Consider the following 17,486-nt stretch of genomic DNA (forward strand, 5'->3'; position numbering starts at 1 on the left):
AATAGGATGAATCTTTTTTACCACTAGAAGCACCAGCCAAAAAGTTAGAAACTAACAGCATTTCTAACTTAGACAGCAGCAGCCACAATACACTATGGAATTATAATCTAACTTTTAAGAAAGTTAGATTTAAATGCATATATGAGCTCTCATATATTTAAGGGTCCAAAAAAGGAACAAGCTGTCTAAACCGAACCACACTTCTCAGCTGCACACCTCCACAAAAGGGACATTAGAACATGCAGCACTATTTCTAGATGATTGTGGCATTGACTGTATTCAATGATCACTCTTTTGAAAATACTTTCACTGGAAAGAAACAAGTATTCTGAATGTTAAGTTAATCTTTTTACATTGCTATCCACCTATCAGCTTCAAGTATATGCACTGACATTATAAAACATTCCGATGTATTTTGAAGTTTGACTCTAGGAAAGGATCTAAGAAAGGATCTTCATAGGAAGGAGGGAAAAAATTACCTTAAAACTGTCTAGTTTTTCTACAAAGGACATTGCACAGCAAAAATCCATTTCTGTGAAATGTATTTTTCACAATTATTTGTTTTGATTTAATGCTTAGTGTTTCCTATCTTCAAGCAATTTATGACATAGCAGAGTATTTTAGTGAAGTTAGCCTTCAGTTACATGTTTAGGTTCTTGGGGTGGGGGGAAGTTTCATGTATGATATGAAGCATTTTCCCCTGCTTGACAGCAGTGTGAAGTGTCCCAACAAGGGCTGTGCAAGGAGATAAGACAATCATTCTTTCCACAGGCAGTCTTTATTTTAGATGTTTAACAGCCTGGATATTCAGCAGCCTGATTGCACAGCCTGTCTGCCCCTCCCCTGCTCTGAAGAATTTTTCATCAATATGGGCAAATATCAAAGCTCTTTCTCTTTTCAGGAGAAAAGCAAAAACCAGCAAGCAAGGAATGTATTAAGTTGGCTTCCACAGAGCAGACAGACCTCTCCAAACACCTTCTTCCAGTAAGTGACAACACCAACCACTGTTGTGGGGCAGCTCAAAGAAGGAACATGGGCACATTTCTTCCCAGACATGCTGTGCCATACCTACAGAAAGTACTGGCAGACCTCCACTTATATCCAGGTTGTGAAATGAAGAGAGCTTCTGCAATTGAATCCTTTTTACTTTATCTGAGGACTCTCACACTGTTTCTTCCAGCCTAAGTTTTTGTTTTTATACTTCTCTTATCTACCAAAATTCAACACTTACATAAAAATAGATAAATACATCTTTGCTGTTTTAGGAAAGATCTGATTGGAAAAAAGGTATGTCCATTAAAAATGTAGGCAAATACAAGTTGGGTTGGAAAAGGCATATTGTAGCTAGCTGTAGTGGAACAAGGTGCAGAAGGGGAAGAAAATCACACGCACAGCATCAATTCCTTTAATGTTAATTTCTCTCTGAGCAATAATGTAAAATATTTACAGTGCTATAAAAACAAAGGCAGATCAAAGAGGAGGCAGAAAATAAAGTGGGGGCAGAGGAAGTATGTCAAGAGAAATCTGCATGTTCACAAGATTCAAATTTAGCTTTGCACTCACACTGGCCAGCAGACACTGAACAGAAATAGGCAGTATTTAGAACTAGAGGGTTTGTTTATTTTTCTGGGAAGCAAAAACTATACCATTACCTTGATACTACCTCAATAACAAACTACAGTCATATTTTTGTTTCTATAAGTAGAAAATTCTTCAGGAGGAATATAAAACCAACCTAACAATGAAATCTGACCAAAGAGGTTATTAATGTCCCATTGTTCTGGGATACCATGAGACTGCAGCTGAGGAGCTGAGACTGGGATGCTGACTGAGAATTCCTTCAGTGGACACCAGCACAGCCACAGGGTGCTGCTGTAGGAGTACTCAGTATGGCTATACCACCTTCACTAGATGCCAAAGGAGTCATAAGACAAGGAGTAAAACAGAGTAAAACACTTGCAGATGGCAGGGGAAAAAAACTGTTAAAAAAGAGGAAGGTATTTGTCAATGCAAGCTGGATCTCTTTTTACAGAAGGAATCTCTGACCACTATCCAAGCCTGCTGTGGAAGTAAACAATAATTTCATAACACAAAAATGAAGAGGGGCAGGAAAGAATAAACCTAGTGAGACTAAAAACCAAACAACATTTGCAAATAAGTACAAGCCATCTTGTATCATCTCCTGCTACTGCCTTATACTCCCCACTCCTCCCTCCTGCTATATGAAGCCATACACATTTTATTTGGTAAAGTGTAAAGTCCCCTCTAGACTATAGGAATAAATTTTGTTTCTCAAGGCACTATACTTTGTTCAGCACATTGGAGTAAAGTCAGAAAACAAATTCTTAAGAGTCCAGTGTCTGTAAAAATTACCTCAGGTTCCTAAAATAGGCTTGAGTTGCTACATCAGATAAATATTAACCTCAGAAAGAAATGTCTTTATTGGTCATACAGGTCTCTCATACCATTTGGTATGATACTGGTAAGAGCAATGAACTTAATCAAAAAAAGTAGAGCTGTCTGTACAAAGACTGGGAAGGCAGAGCATTTTGCCTGTAAGTAGCTGTCATGTGAATTTATAATTAACCATCTGACTGAGAATTATGTTTTGTTTTATAACTTCAGAGTATCCAGAGTTACGAGTTTAACTGAAAAAGCTGAATTCTACCCCATAACTAATGAACCTCACATATTACGCAGCTATGAAAGGCACTTTATCCCAAAAGGTACTTGGTAAAACAGATACAGTATTGCTAGCCAGAAACTATAGAGGCCCCTTACATCCTAATCTTTGCAAGATAATTTTGTCCACATGAGTTCCAGATATCCTAAATGCCTGGAGTCAAGAGTTGCCAGAGATAGTTGGTTAGAAGCTTCAACTCCCCAAAGAGTTGTGAACTTGCTAGAAACAGCTTATTTTAAACCTGCACAAGTTGGCAGCTGTCCTCATCTGTTAATAAAGGAGTCCACAATACAAGAAGACAATTAAGAGAACAGACCCCAGCTGTAGCTGCAATGAGAACAGGCATTAGAAGCAAGCCTAGGAACTGATCCAAGTTCTGACTTGATGATTTTTTTGTTACTATTTTAGAGACAAGATTGATTGAGAATGATTTAATATGTCATCACTAAAGTGTAACCAAGAGATTATTGCTTCTTCCAAATTATGTCTTAGCCTTGAAATTGCATCCCCCCCCACCATAAGCAATTTTTTTCTTACCTTGAAGGGGGAAGGATTAGCAACAGCCAAGCAGCACCTCATACTACAAAAGTTATGGGGAGTAACTGCCAATAGCCTGACACTGCAAGGACCTCACACTCACCTGGCAGAGGTGAGCTCTGACCTGTCTCCATCTTGCGTGTCTGCCAGTGCTGCCTCTCAAAATATTGCAGCAGTAGTTGTGTCATTTTAGCATGTGTCAGTCCTAACTTAGGAGATCAGCTGGGCTTCTCTGACAGGAGACCCACACTGTCCATTACTCTGTGCAGACTATTACTCTCAAGAACAAACATGTTACCCGGCAAGTGTCTTAGCTGCCTAGAATGCTGCTGAAATAATTGAAGAAATACTTCATGATCTGGCTGGCAGTGGTAGTGCAGCCTACTAAAGCTTTCAACTTAGGAGATATGTCATTTTACTTCAGTGCTAACATAATAATCAAGAACAATACTTTAACTGCTTGACTCATTTTATTTTTATCCCCTTGGCTGCATTTGAGTTTTACAGTGGTTTCTTAAAGATCATTCATTCTTGTAGACCTCTAAGAGGTAACAGACAAGACTGAAGCAATCGTACATATAAAATTACTTATGTTTACAAATTTTTGGCAATCATAATAACCCGTTTTATCCTATTGCCATTGCCCCAATCATTGAAAAAGAGTGTACAATAATTTACATCTGAAGTATTTCAAAGTGCTTGATAGTGATTTTCCAATAATTATTTACAAGTGGCCTATAGACATATGTACAGGTGTTACAAGTTGTGGCTGGAATATGGCTTTCTATGGAAAGTGCTTTATATTTGGTCAGTGATGTTACTGACTAACCAACCCAAGGGTTACTGATAAAACTGTAACCACTAACAGCTGAATTGTTGTGGACAGGTATTTACAGAGTTGTTAAGCTGTAGAAAATAACTATTTACACAAGTGTTCCATAAATACAGAAAGTATCTTCTTTCTTCCAAGAATGGAGGAAGTCCTTCAGCCACAAACCTGGTTACTATCCCCAAAGAGTGTAAGACACAAGTAAACTGAAAGTGATTGCTGATCCAGTGCTCACGCCATATCATCATCTGTGCTGACAACAGATATCTGTAAAAAAGTAAGTACAGGTTGCTACAGTTGCACTAGTAAAAGACAAAGCAACACACATCATTGCTAATTCTGCAGGCTAGTGACCACATTCAGCACAGATTACCCCATCCTAGGTACAGACACTAGTTACCTACCAGAACTTTAACCTTAATTATAGGGTAAAGTTGTCAGTTGATTCAGCCCAATAGTGCCTGCATCCAGCAGCTTTCAAAAGCAGAGACCTCTCCTAAATTCAATTCAGGTATCATTTGGCAGCCTTTCTACTCCAATTATTAACCTGGAGTCTCAGACATAATAGGTTTACTTACTGCAGGGTAGGTGTGTCCTACTGAACCACTGTGTCTTCCAATATCAATTGTGAGGTCCTCTTCTGTGGTTTTTAGGTAAACTGGATTATCAAAATTCATGCTTTTCATGTTCTTGTGCTGCCAGTTACGCCACATGAAGTAGCCAGCTGCTGCAGCCATCATCAGCAATACTGTGAGGAAATAAAGAGATTGCAAACATGGAATAGAGTCAGGTCAAGCTCCTAAGAGTGGCTTGTCCCACCACAACATGGGGTCCAAAAGGCTAGTAAATGCTCTACTCACCAGCAGGAAGAATGATCCAAGCTGCTGATGTTCTTCCAGCTGCAGTTACTTCAGAGGTTGTACCACTAGTGTTGAATGCTGCATGAGAATTTGACGCAGTGAGCTTGCGTACTGACAGGCTGGCAGATTGTCAATATGCAAGTATTTCCCAAACCCAGAAGCTCCTAATTGATTAGCCTCTCTGCTAGAGCAGCCTAACATGCTTCATCCTGTATTAGTTGGAAGCTTTCTTTATTGCTTGCCTTTTCTGAGCACTCCTGGTATTTCATGGAACCTACAGATTCCACAGTCCTATGTGAACTAAATCTGTTTAACACGTGCTCCAGCTGCTACACTACACAAGTGATCTGGCCTGTGTTCTCTACTTGCATGCAAAGGAAAAAGCTTCCACGTGGGCTAGTTAGTCAGTTTGCATTTAATTTCTCTAATGTTTAGCAGTGTGAGTTATTGGGACCAGTACCTCCAGGAACTAGTCCAACAGTTGGAGATTTTTCTGTTGTGCTGGTATCTTTAGCCTCAGTGTAAGCCACAGTTGTTCCAGTACCTGAAACTAATTATAGATCAAGAACTAATTATAGATCAGTTAATCCTGAAGTTCTGCAATGGCTTTATGCAGGTTGTTAGCTTCACTGGGAACACTGACATTAACTATTTCACTAGCACACCCTCAGCAGAGAGTTCTTGATGAAAAGTAGTTCCAAGAACAAGGCCAGGCAGTAATCAGGAATGAATTACAGGCATTTAAAGTCACAACAGACACAAGCCATCCCACCCCTCACATAAGGTTTTCTGCGTAAGATTTTAGTTTTACAAGTTTAGTGGTTAGGTACAACCTTTGATACCCATAGCAACCTTTTAGAGCAGCCAAGGGAGGCCAGCATCCTTGCATTTAGCATTCTGTGGCAGCCAGAATCAATATGCAATACAGTCAGTGGCACCTTGGAGTTTCTAGTTCCATTCCAAGGACAAAACAAGCCTGCTGCATAGTCAGTAGTGACAACTCTAGTACAGCAGCATGCTCATCTGGACTGAAAGGGAGGTACAAGCTTCCTCAGTCAGCAATATTAGCCAATCACCTTTTGATCTGTGTATTTATAGGTACAGCCATGTTAGTTTATACCCCTGCTTTGTAAGAGGTTGAGTATGTTTTGTCCTTGTGCTTGCTGTCTGCAGAAAGCCATGGAGGTGCAAAATCTTGTTGCAAATGATGATGATGATGCAGCAGCAAAGCATGGACTTTGAACAGCACCTGCAGACTCTAAGGGCCATATTAAAGCATAAGGACCTCCCCTCCAGGATTAATTGCATCAGATTAATTTTAGCAAAGCTGTAGCCTATAGCACTGTATTTCCTTCCCCCTAACAGTTCAATACTCTCATACTCCTTTTCCCCATTCACCCTGGGAATGATCTCAGTTGTGTTACAATACCTGTACATCTCAGACCATCCTCCTGCAAGAAGTACCCAGCAGGACATGCACAGGTGTACTTTGGAGAATGTTCATTTATCTGAGGAGCAGGCAGGCACAGGTAGCTACAGCCTCCATTTGCCATTTGCTCTTCACACCAGTTCCTACCTGTTGGTACAGCAATTCAGGAGTGAACAAGAGTGAGCCTTCATGCTTCAGGTGTGCAGCAGAAGTATTTGCTCAGTAATTGTTTTAGAAGAATTACATGTCTCAGCTGGTTATAGATTTATAACTGCCCTACCCAAGAAAGAGCAATTGCAACTAGACCTCTCAACCCCCATGGGACTGCCTATATTAGAAGCTCCAAGCGCAGGAGTAGGAATAGGTAGCTGTACAGTGAAGGGATACCATTTGCCACCATCCAGGCAGAGCAGGCTACTTACAAGTATGCACTGACTTAACTATAAACTGTATTGAAATTACCTGAAGGCTGAACGAGTTCATGATACACAATGATGTCCTGTGCATCATTGAGGTTGTTCACAAGGGTAACCAAATCAGTTCCAGTAAATTTGTTGGCACCATAGACTGCCTCATTCTCTCCATCAATCCAGTACACACGGTCCTAGAAGACAATGTCATTGCATCCCATTACCTCCATGATGCTATCAGCCCCACACCAGCAAGAAGAGCATCTTTGACAATGACTATAGAAAGTCGTTCTTACCTCAAAAATGGTTAGAGCAAGAGGATGAGGAAGGAACATATGTGACTTCAGCACCATTCTACGATCCTGGCCATTCAAGTCCACACTTGACAGCATGTGTAGTTTGGAATCAAGCCAGTACAGGCGGCTTTTTACAAGATCTAGGAGGGGGAAAACACCAATACATTTTGTGTCCACATGGAGGAAACCTCCAAAGCTTGCTGCAAGAATTGAAACACGCACAGGTTTGAGAATGGTGGCAGTGTTGCCCTAGTTTCTTACCACTCCAGCATACAGAGGGCTGCTGCAGTGATGCCTATGGGCCTGTGCCTCAACTATAATATACAGCAGTTCAGGAAAAGTTACTATCTCAGTATCTGAGAAGTGTTGATGCCTGATGCAGTGTCTTCAGGCATACTGAAGCTTCCCCTTTCTCAGAAGCTGAAAATACTTCTCTGAAGAATAACCTTGGTTTTGTAGCAAAAAAATTGCTTAAGCTCCAGAATACCTCTGGCAGAGACAAGTTCAACATACCTAGAGCAATTCCATTAGGCCATTGGATTTCTGTTGTCACAAGCTGCTGTGTGACAAAGGCTCACCCCAGTCTGACCAGTACATAAAGCTGTGAAGCAGAATTTATGTTGTATGATGCACTATAGTACTGTGTAGTATCACTCTTTATTATGACCAATAACTAACAAAGGCTACCTAAGCCAGTTATCAGAACATGTAGTTGGTAGGTGCACTCTTTTAAAAGAACCTGGACAAATACTCACCCAGAGATAGGATCTACAGCAATAGAAGCTGGTTCTCTCAGCTCAGAGAGAAACAAAACCTTTCTTTTTGTGCCATCCAGGCTAGCCACTGAAATGGTCTTTGCAGTTGAGTCTGACCAGTAGATGTTCTTATAGACCCAGTCAACAGCAATTCCTGCAGGGCTGTGTATGTTGTCCAGGATTCTGATGTGTGTTCCAACCTTATCACGGGTATCAATAGAGGCACTGGAAGACAAGAATTACTTGCTTTCAACCACTTCCACTGCAGATACAATCCCTTGGCGCACCTCAGCAAATACTGCACAAGATTTCAGGCAGAAGATGTATGTGGGACTTTCCACAGAGTGCCCTTTGTACAAATGTAGCAGCAGTTACTAGGAAGTGCAACAGACATACACACTGGTATCTGTGCGAACTTGCATCAACTGTACTTTGTCTTTAGGACAGCTGGAATCTAGTTTTCATTACCAGAGACTAGAGAAATAGCCTGGGTAAAACTATGGGATGGTTTAGGGAAGTACACTAGGTTCAGAAGCTAAGCCCATTTACCTGAAGATTGCTTTCTGGCTGAAGTCTGCCCAGTAAAGCTTTTGCTCAGCAATATCAGCATCTAGAGCTATAGAGTTTCTTAGCTGCTCTACAAGCTGAATGTATTCCTTTCTCTCAAGGCCAATCTTCCTTATGTCCCGGCGGTTGGTGAAAATTAGACTTGGTTCTTTCCCTGTGAAAAGAGTTTGGTATCTGTACTTCTAGATACTCAGTCACATACTTTTCTTTTACAAAAAGTTTTAATATGATGTTTAATATGATGACATATATTTAGTATTTGACATTCCACACTTGCTAACAGATGCTGAAAGAACTCTTGGCTGTATCATACCTCATCCTTTTCTCCCTCCACAACTTGATGGGGAGGATCCTCCTGCCCAGGGAGCAGACACAAGCAGTTTATGTCAGGCAGCTCTAAGTACTGTATCATGGCATCATTTGAAGTGCTACTTGTGATCAGTAACACCATAATAGCTAGTGTGAAAATCACAGTAGTATAAACAGTGCATCACTTGCTGATTCATTTTAAAGTGGGGATATGAAAGTCACGTCAACACTCACCAACTGCCTTGCACACACCAGTAGCAAGATCCATCTGATAGCCACGGCTACATTCACATTTGTAGCCCCCTTTCAGGTTGATACAGATCTGACTACATATACCAGGGTTCTGACATTCATCAATATCTGTAAAAACAAAAATTTAATTTATGCTCACCTCCAATATCACCAGTAGAGTCCATGTTAAACTACTAGATACATACCTCCACAGGTTCTCCTGTCCAGAAGCTCAAACCCAGCTGGACAGTCACATTCATAGCCAATAATGAGATCTCTGCAGATATGAGAGCATCCACCGTTGTTCACCAGACATTCATTGATGTCTAGAAGAAAGAATTGGCCACTTCTGAGAAGGCATTCTTGTTTAGTTTTATAGTCTTAGCCACGGAGCACTTTTCCAGGTACACGTCCACTTTCTAACAATGCCTGTCATATCTGATAAACTGTTCTGGCACTCAAAGTCATATACAAGAGAACCCTCTCAAATTCACATTCACTCAGCTACCAGCACTTTCTCTGTGTTACAAGCAGGCAGCAATAAAGATTGAGGTTCCTGAAGTTTCAGTGTCTCTAATGCAATCAAGTGCTTTCCTGACTACAAAGAAATCATCCTATCAGCCAGTTTGGCTATGATAAAACTAGCCTATTAACTAGGTTGGTCTCAGTCATAAATTTGCCACCAAGAAGGGCCAATGGGCATTTCAGCTGACATCTGACAACTCAGAGGGTATATCTAAGCATATCTATTAATCAGCATTGTGCAAGGAGTTTATTTACTTACTACACTCCTTTAGGGGCTCATCACTCCAGTCCTTGCAGTCTCTCTGCTGGTTACACACTTTATTGATATCTATGCATTCTCCACTTCTGCACTTGAATTTGCCAGGTCCAGAGCACTGAATAACTGACATAATGAAGACTGTGAGGGTGACTACCAGCTTCAACAGATATTCTGCAAAGACTTTATTCTTGCTCAGTTCCACACTTACCATTGTTACAATTTGCTTCATCTGTGCCATCCAGACAATCTCTCACACCATTGCACTGCCTAGTCCCATGGATGCAGTTCCCATCTTCACATCTGAACTGGTCTGGTCTGCAGGTCCGAGAAGCTGAGGACACATACATTACAGACTTTTACTCCTGAGGTTTACTGAAGCAAAGGAAATAAAAGAGGAGTCAAGCAGTACCTTCTAGAGAAGGACCAAGTGAACTTACGGCAGTTGATTTCATCACTTCCATCCTTGCAGTCAGGATCTCCATCACAGCGCCACTTTTTGTGGATACATTCACCTGAGCCACACTGCACCTCACTGGCAGAGCACTTCACAGAAGGTGCAGGCTGGCGGCCACATTGCTCTAGAGACTCATCTGAGTGGTCAGAGCAGTCAGCATCATCATCACACACCCAGCTGAGGGGAATGCAAGTCGAGCTCTTGCACTGGAACTCATGAACTCCACAGGTAGGAGGTGCACACTCCAGCTCATCACTACCATCACTGCAGTCATCTTGACCATTGCAGACAAAGCTCTTGGAAATACATTGCCCACTGCTGCACGTGAAGTCTGCTGGACTACAAGTCACATTGCCTGGAGTAATGGGAGTAAGACAGATTAGTACATTGTCACAAGAAGGCTGACTTTTGCATGAAGATATTTTGTTTTGCAGTTGCTAGCTGACGCAAGATCAGCATCCTGTATAAGGCAATAGGGAAGCATAAATGACCACCTACAGGACACTTGAGTTCCACAGACCATCCTCATTGCCTCTGGACATGGTAAGTGATAGGCATCAGATTTGAACTACTGAGTGAAAATAACCTTCTGAAGTAGCTAGGCTGTCCTGCCCTTCAGATTGTAAGTCTTTCAGAAAACAGGGTCTAACCCTGTGAACCAAAGACAGAAGGTAAAAGAAATGCTAACTCAAGAGTACAGACTAAGATTAAGGTAGCCTGATGGTCAGCATGTACTGTAATTTGAAATTAAAGTGTTTTGTGCTGGTCCCCAGGACAGCAGTGCCCCATTTGCTTGGACCAGCAGGGATAACAGACCAAGATCTTGCCTGAGTTGATCCCGTGGTTAAGCACACCCATGCAATTTATGCCAGTACAAATTATGCTGGTTTAATAGCCATGTAGCTAATAGCTCAGTGTGCCTAGGCTCATAGTTTTATCAGCTTCATTAGAAACACTGTCTGTAGATTTACTTGCAGATTAAGGCATTAGTTTGTTGAGTAAGATGGCAACTCCACAGACACATAGCAAAATTCTGGAGATCTGTGTCTCGTTAGGCCATCCACGTAAGGTGGTTCTGATGGAAGCCAGCCCTGTGGCTTTGGTTACAGCAAGTATGTCTCAGGACACCTCAGAAAACTCATATGTATGCAAATTCTTTTGAATAAGCCAGGAATGCTGGCTCAAGTGCTGCAATGGCAGCTTTACTTGCATACCAGCCTGAAGTTCCCTCCCCCTGGCCCCAGCCACCCAAACATCAGAAATCCAGCTCCACAGATATTTCAGGATAGGACTATAAGGTAGATTAGCTATGCTCTTTGCTAAAAGTTGCTACTACACTTTTAGGAGACAATTTGTTAATGTAAGCAGCAATTTCAGGAACTCTCCAGAAAACAAGTTCTGACAGTTGGCTTGCCAAGTGACTAAACATACCTATGGCTACTGCCAAAATTAGCAGAGAAAAAAAGACACGCATTAAAAAGCTTACATTATTGTAGCTCTTAATTTAGCAGGATAGAGGATTGCTACAAAAAGTTTGATTTAAGTAGCTGCAAAACAAGATTAATGTAGGAAAGATATTGATACTATCAAAAATTTATCTTCCCAGATGTACTGCCCAGGTAGCTCCTTTCCAGACAAGTCAATTTCAAACAGAGTTATGCAACCACTATTTCTCTCCTTACCACAATTCTGTTCATCTTCTTCACTGTCACAGTCTTTTTCACCATCACATTTCCAGGACACTGGGATACACTGAGTTGACTGAGGACCACAGCTGATTTCATTTACCCGGCATGTTCTCGTGTCTATTGAAAAGAAGTTTTAGTTCAATCTAGGAGCCACTGATCTTGGGTATCAGCATTTGTGCTGAAAATTGAGACTGAAAAGCTTCAGGTCTGGACAAAGTTGCAATTATTTAGATGCCAACATCTGTATAAATTGATGGAAAAGGCTATACTATTCTGTAATGTTCAGTTAAAAAAGATGTTTCTAATTCATAAGAGATTAATATTTTAAGGGTACCTTTGTAGTGGTAGCTTTGTGGCTGCATGCTGATTACACTGTAGCAGCTTGAGCTACAACAAGTAGTAGTGGGAATGAGTAATGCCAAAGTGCACTAGGACTTGAGCTGAAATATTCCCCACTGTGGATCCTACTGACACAGGAAAATGACACTTTCTGGATCTATATTGCTTGATGAGTTATGATGCTTCAGACCAGAGTGTTTGTTAATCCTGAGACCTCACAGTCAAGCCTCTGCATTACTGCTTCCCACACCCAACAGGTAGTCAGATACCCAGTCCCTACATTAGCTCTGTAGTACTGGGGCTGCACTTGCAAAGCAGCTGCCTTGGAGAAGAGCAATCACTTGGTGGACAAGCCACAGTGACAGGCCTATCATGTTCTCCTTGCTGCTTCTGACTGTGAGGAAAACCTGGTACTTGCTATCTCTTACCAGTGCAAGTGCAAGAGTGCCCACTCAGTTCTGCATCTTTTTAAGCAGTGAAAAGTCTCCTCAAGACCCTGACAAGGCCAAGCACTTAGGAAGGTGCTCCCTGAGACAAGTTCATCCCTGCTTCAGGAGGAGAGCCAGACTGCAAGCAGGCAGGAAGTCAAAATGCCCCTTCTCAGAGTCCTGGCTACACCACCATGCCAGGTTCACTTACGGCACAGTTCGGAACTCTCATCAGACCCATCCTCACAGTCGGGATCCCCATCACACTGCCATCTGTTAGGCACACATTGACCACTGAGGCACACAAAGTCAGATTCAGCACACGTCTTCTTCACTGCAAGGGAGAAAAAGACACTTGTTTAGGTACCAGAGCTTAGCTTATTTATTACTAACAGGGATCAGCTTTGTTGCCCTAGAAAGTTATTCAATGTCCTTGGTTTGTGGATGCCTGGTGTTGCCCCCCACCAACCTAGTAAACAGTGCTGTCAACCACTTCCTACAGAGTAGGAAGCAGTCAAATATTTCTCTGTATACAGAGAAACACTTATATTCATCTAATCAGGCACTGAAGGACCACTATTGCTAAGGAGACTAAGCCGGTTAGTTTATATTAGCTACTGCTTTGAACAGACCTAAGTTAAAATAAGGTCTGTTGATGTTAATATTTAGGTTTTGAACTCTGAGTTTATAGTCAAGGCATCTGATTTGTCATTACAGAAGCATGGTACTATGTAACTCTAGGGTAATAGTTTAGGTCTGCCTGAGGAGACTGGCAGTTCAACCACACCAGTGATGGATATAGAGTATGCTTTGCCTGGTCTCCAAGCAAATCTAGTCATCTATCTTGGCTTCTATGCCTGCTTAAGGCAAGGGGTGGCAGCCAAAGCTAGACTTAATGTTTACAGGAGACACAGCAGAATCACTTTCACATATAAAACAGGGCTTTTAGCCATGAACTAGCCAACAGCAGAGTGCTAATAGCAAACATTTTCTATTATGTACTCAAGAAACAACTGAGAACAGGCTTTTATTCTGTTCCTGTCAGTCATCACTCTCGTAAGTGAAGAATTTTGGTCACAAGCTTTGTCTCAGTTGCCAATTTCAGGAGAGTTAGATAACACTCAGGAAAATTCAATTGCCTCAGATGGGTACAAGGAATCAATAGTGGTTATTCTAAGAAATTTGTCCTTGTGTTCTGACTGCCTGAAATGCTGGGCAGGAAAGTATCTCTCCAGCTATCTACTGTTAAGTCCCCACTTCCAACTAGCAAGTACTACTACAGAGGTATTATTTTGATTACCTACCACAAGCACTCTCATCACTGCCATCTGAACAGTCTTCATCACCATCACATTTCCAGATTTGAGGAATACAGCGTCCATTACCACATGCAAACTGGGATTCTTCACATTTTGCTCTTGCACCTTCAATGAAAAAAGGAACCTACACCTCAATACTGTTAAGCAATACCTTCTTGCTTTCCCCACTGATCAAGAAGCCAACCAGCCTAATCAAGAGCATAACATCAACACAAACCCAGATCTGAGCTCCAAATTTCTGCAATCACCTTATTCAATCATGAAAGTAAAGCCAAAAGCTTTCCTTCATAGTACAAGAGCAGAGTTTAAGCATCATAGTCGTCACCTGCCAAAGAGCAGCAAACAGCCTCAGTGTTATTCTCACTCAGTTTTCCTCTTCAAGGCAGGGTCAAGCTTACAAAAATGTGCGCCTACAATTACTTTTGCTGCCTTGCACCTAGCATCACATTCTCAAAACTCTTCAAACTTTAAGCAAACTGGGTTTAAATTTTATTAATGTCAAGCCAGATTAGCATTTCAATGCTCTGCTGCTAACACATTACAGCAGAATCCCCAAGACATCTGTAAAGGTAGCTTAGATAACTGCTTTGTAGCTGAGCAAGTTTTCATCCTTTATGTTATCCCTCAAAAAGTGGCATCCAGAGACATTCCTTGGTATACATCAAAAGAAGTGTGATGCTAAAAAAGCAAGGTAATTAATCACTTCCTTCTGGAATGAAGTCCATTGTCTCACAACTGGTAAGTCTTGGTTTGCTAGTATGTTTGAGTAAGGTACTGCTTTCTGCAAGATCCTTAGAGTGCATTTTCCAGTGTATCTTCAGCTCTACAACTGTATGACCCCATCCCTCAAGGGAATGTGCTTTATCTTGGAAGCCCTGTTATAACTGTCAGTAAAAGCAGAAGCCTGCATCTTCAGCAGCTAAGCCAGAGCTGTTCCACTTAATGCACGCAGGCAAGTGTGTAAGATTGTGCATCAGTATTGGCTGCACATGCCCAGAGCATGATGCAAGACTCTCAATCCTTCTTGCCTTATTGCATCATTTAGTGAGAGTGCTTTGTCCTGGCATTCAAAGGGCATCAAATTTTAGTAGAGTATTATTTGCTATTTTTATGTCCTCTCAGTATGACATGCAAAATGCAAGACAGTTTCCAAGCAAAGGAAGGTACTCAGCCATTTTACTTTATATTGGCTAGCCATCAGGCATGAGGTACTCACAAATGCTGGACAGTACAAGCAAGAACAGGATCAATTCTATCTGCTGAATGTCTCATGTAAATCCATGAACAAGGATGTGAAAAAGCACCTTACTGAGTTCTGCTAATGTTTTAGTAGCCTTACTGGGGGAGTAACCCAGTTGTAAGAATAAAGTCAACAACTTTTTTTATGGGAACTGTGTTCAAAAAGTACCAAAAATCAGAACATCAGCTCTTGTGTATACTGTTTCCATTCCCCTGTTTCCTTTTCTGGTTGGGAATTACACCAGCATGTGCTTTCTAATAGCGTGGCTTTGTAAAGCTACTACTACTACTTGGTCATGAGCTGCCAGTCAATTAGCTTGCCTTGTGCTAGACAGCACACCCAGCCACCTAAGAGTGGGAGTAGATGCCACAATCAGAACCTGTTGTAAGCCGGATACCTTGTTGTCCAGCAACCTCTAAAAGAAGGTTAGAGTTGTGGGCCCTGGTGACATATTTCAGGTTTTAATGTACTATTGCATGAAATAAAATATGCAACAACTGACTCCTGCTAGTTTCAGGACTTTCTCATCCAGGCGTTCAGAGTGAGAACAGTCAACCTTTCCCAAAATAGCATACAGAGATATTAGACTAAGCCTGCCACTAAGGAGATCCCAAAATAACTCCATGGCCCTTAGTTACCCTGTTTCAAGCTAGAACAACCAGAAAAGGCTTGCTAAGGCTGACTAGTACATTGTGACTTACAAATGTAACACCATTTTGATCAAATGCTACAGGGAAGCTACACACAAGGCTAACAGAAACCAGAGCTGAGCTTGGAGTAACAGCTGTAACTTTACAATTACAATCCTAACAACAAACCGTTCCAAGAATATATCATTGCTTCTGCAGCTGATACCAAGTGAAATGTCAGAGCAACTACTTTTAGCCCACAAACAAGTAAAAAAATCGACAAGACCTAACACCTACACAGGTGCACAAAGGTAGAGGTCAGCATCTGCTACTGCTCCTGAAGATGTCTGTCAGACTCTAACAGCCACTTGAAATGAGCTCCAGCTAAGATGGTTAGTTACAGCCAGTAACTCTGATCCCCTGTCCTACAACAAGCACCATTCTACAATGCCAGGTAACCAATTTAGTTAGATACTACCAGTCTAATCCACTGTTACTTGAAGCAATGGAGTCACCTCAGCTGCAGCTTCGGTCACCAGACACCTAATGATTTTGGATCAGCATCAATCAGCCACTAATGTAAAGCTTCTCTTTATGTGCTCATCTTACAGTAGAAGCACCTTCACACATTTTCTCTTCATTGGAATACATCTTAGGCTGAAAAATGTTGAGAACCAGTAACATCAGGGCCTGTGATTGCTAACACATTATTTTACTGTTCACCAGATAACTATTTAGTAGAAGCTGGCTAATAAGCAGCAATGGGTGTAGGGTGAAGGAGCACAGTTACGCCGACTACCCAAGTTAAACTACCTTTCTCCATATCTCTGCTATCACTGTTAGCCTCAGCCCCTTAAGCAAGTTGCCAGATTACTTGTCTGGGCAGCTTCAAACATGTGACACTTGTGTACTGTCATCTGACACCAAGTCCCAGAAAAGCTTCCAACCCTGATTGGGAAACCTTGTGAGAGCTCATATAGGAACTAGCTTAGACTTTTCCCAGACCCTGGCAACTACAACTAGTAGCAGAAGAGAGCTGATGGGGCCACTAACTCAAACTGAAAGAACAATCAGAATAACTTGGTTAGCTAGCCTACTAATTACCATCACTGTGCATCTCTTGTAATGACTTCTGAGCGCAGTGAAGCAGCACTTTCAGTGGCAGCCAGCTTGGTCTTTCATTCTACAGCTATTTAACCATGTCTGTTGTGACCAGGCATGTGAGCAACCGACACGACTGGAAGACAAGAGGTGACTAGGCAGACATTTCTCCTCCCTCTCTTTGTATGAGTACCGGATACAACAACATGCTGGCAGGGCTCTACCCAACATACCTGGTGTCTGAAACATCACACGCTGTTACAGGAAACACCACCAGGATCAGACACTTAGGCCTACTTTAGGACAATAGTCAGGAGATTTAAGAGCAATACGACAATCCAGACTTCCAACTGCCCACCTCCTACCTAGGAGAGCAGGCTGAAGCTCAGCTCCTCAGGGAAGAAAGGAGTCAGCCAAATGATTACTATCTCCAGTTAAGAGTAAAATATTCTTAAAGGACCATCCAACTGGCTCATTGTGCAGGACCCCTGCCAATACGGGCAACAGCTTCCACGCCGGGAGGCAGCCCGGGAGCTGGCCACGAGCAGCGCTACTGGCGAGCGCCCAGCCGCGGGAGCAGGGGCCCGGCGCCGGCAGG

General features: G+C 41.9%; 1 protein-coding gene across 1 annotated transcript in view; it reads right to left on the minus strand.

Annotated features, from left to right (window-relative positions):
• Positions 1-762: 762 nt before the first annotated feature.
• The window catches only part of VLDLR (very low density lipoprotein receptor), a 90,403-nt gene continuing 73,679 nt past the window's right edge, over positions 763-17,486 (minus strand). Inside the window, 19 exon segments of the mRNA XM_031062771.1 lie at positions 763-4,316; positions 4,628-4,797; positions 4,910-4,987; positions 5,370-5,459; positions 6,339-6,485; positions 6,801-6,942; positions 7,045-7,184; positions 7,558-7,608; positions 7,611-7,645; positions 7,800-8,024; positions 8,349-8,520; positions 8,910-9,035; positions 9,113-9,232; positions 9,691-9,813; positions 9,899-10,021; positions 10,128-10,499; positions 11,827-11,949; positions 12,811-12,933; positions 13,904-14,042. Coding sequence (XP_030918631.1) covers positions 4,281-4,316; positions 4,628-4,797; positions 4,910-4,987; positions 5,370-5,459; positions 6,339-6,485; positions 6,801-6,942; positions 7,045-7,184; positions 7,558-7,608; positions 7,611-7,645; positions 7,800-8,024; positions 8,349-8,520; positions 8,910-9,035; positions 9,113-9,232; positions 9,691-9,813; positions 9,899-10,021; positions 10,128-10,499; positions 11,827-11,949; positions 12,811-12,933; positions 13,904-14,042 — 2,535 coding nt within the window. The 3' untranslated portion in view covers positions 763-4,280.

The sequence above is a fragment of the Geospiza fortis genome, unplaced genomic scaffold (assembly GCF_000277835.1).
Source record: "Geospiza fortis unplaced genomic scaffold, GeoFor_1.0 scaffold456, whole genome shotgun sequence".
In the NCBI taxonomy this organism is placed as follows: Eukaryota; Metazoa; Chordata; class Aves; order Passeriformes; family Thraupidae; genus Geospiza; species Geospiza fortis.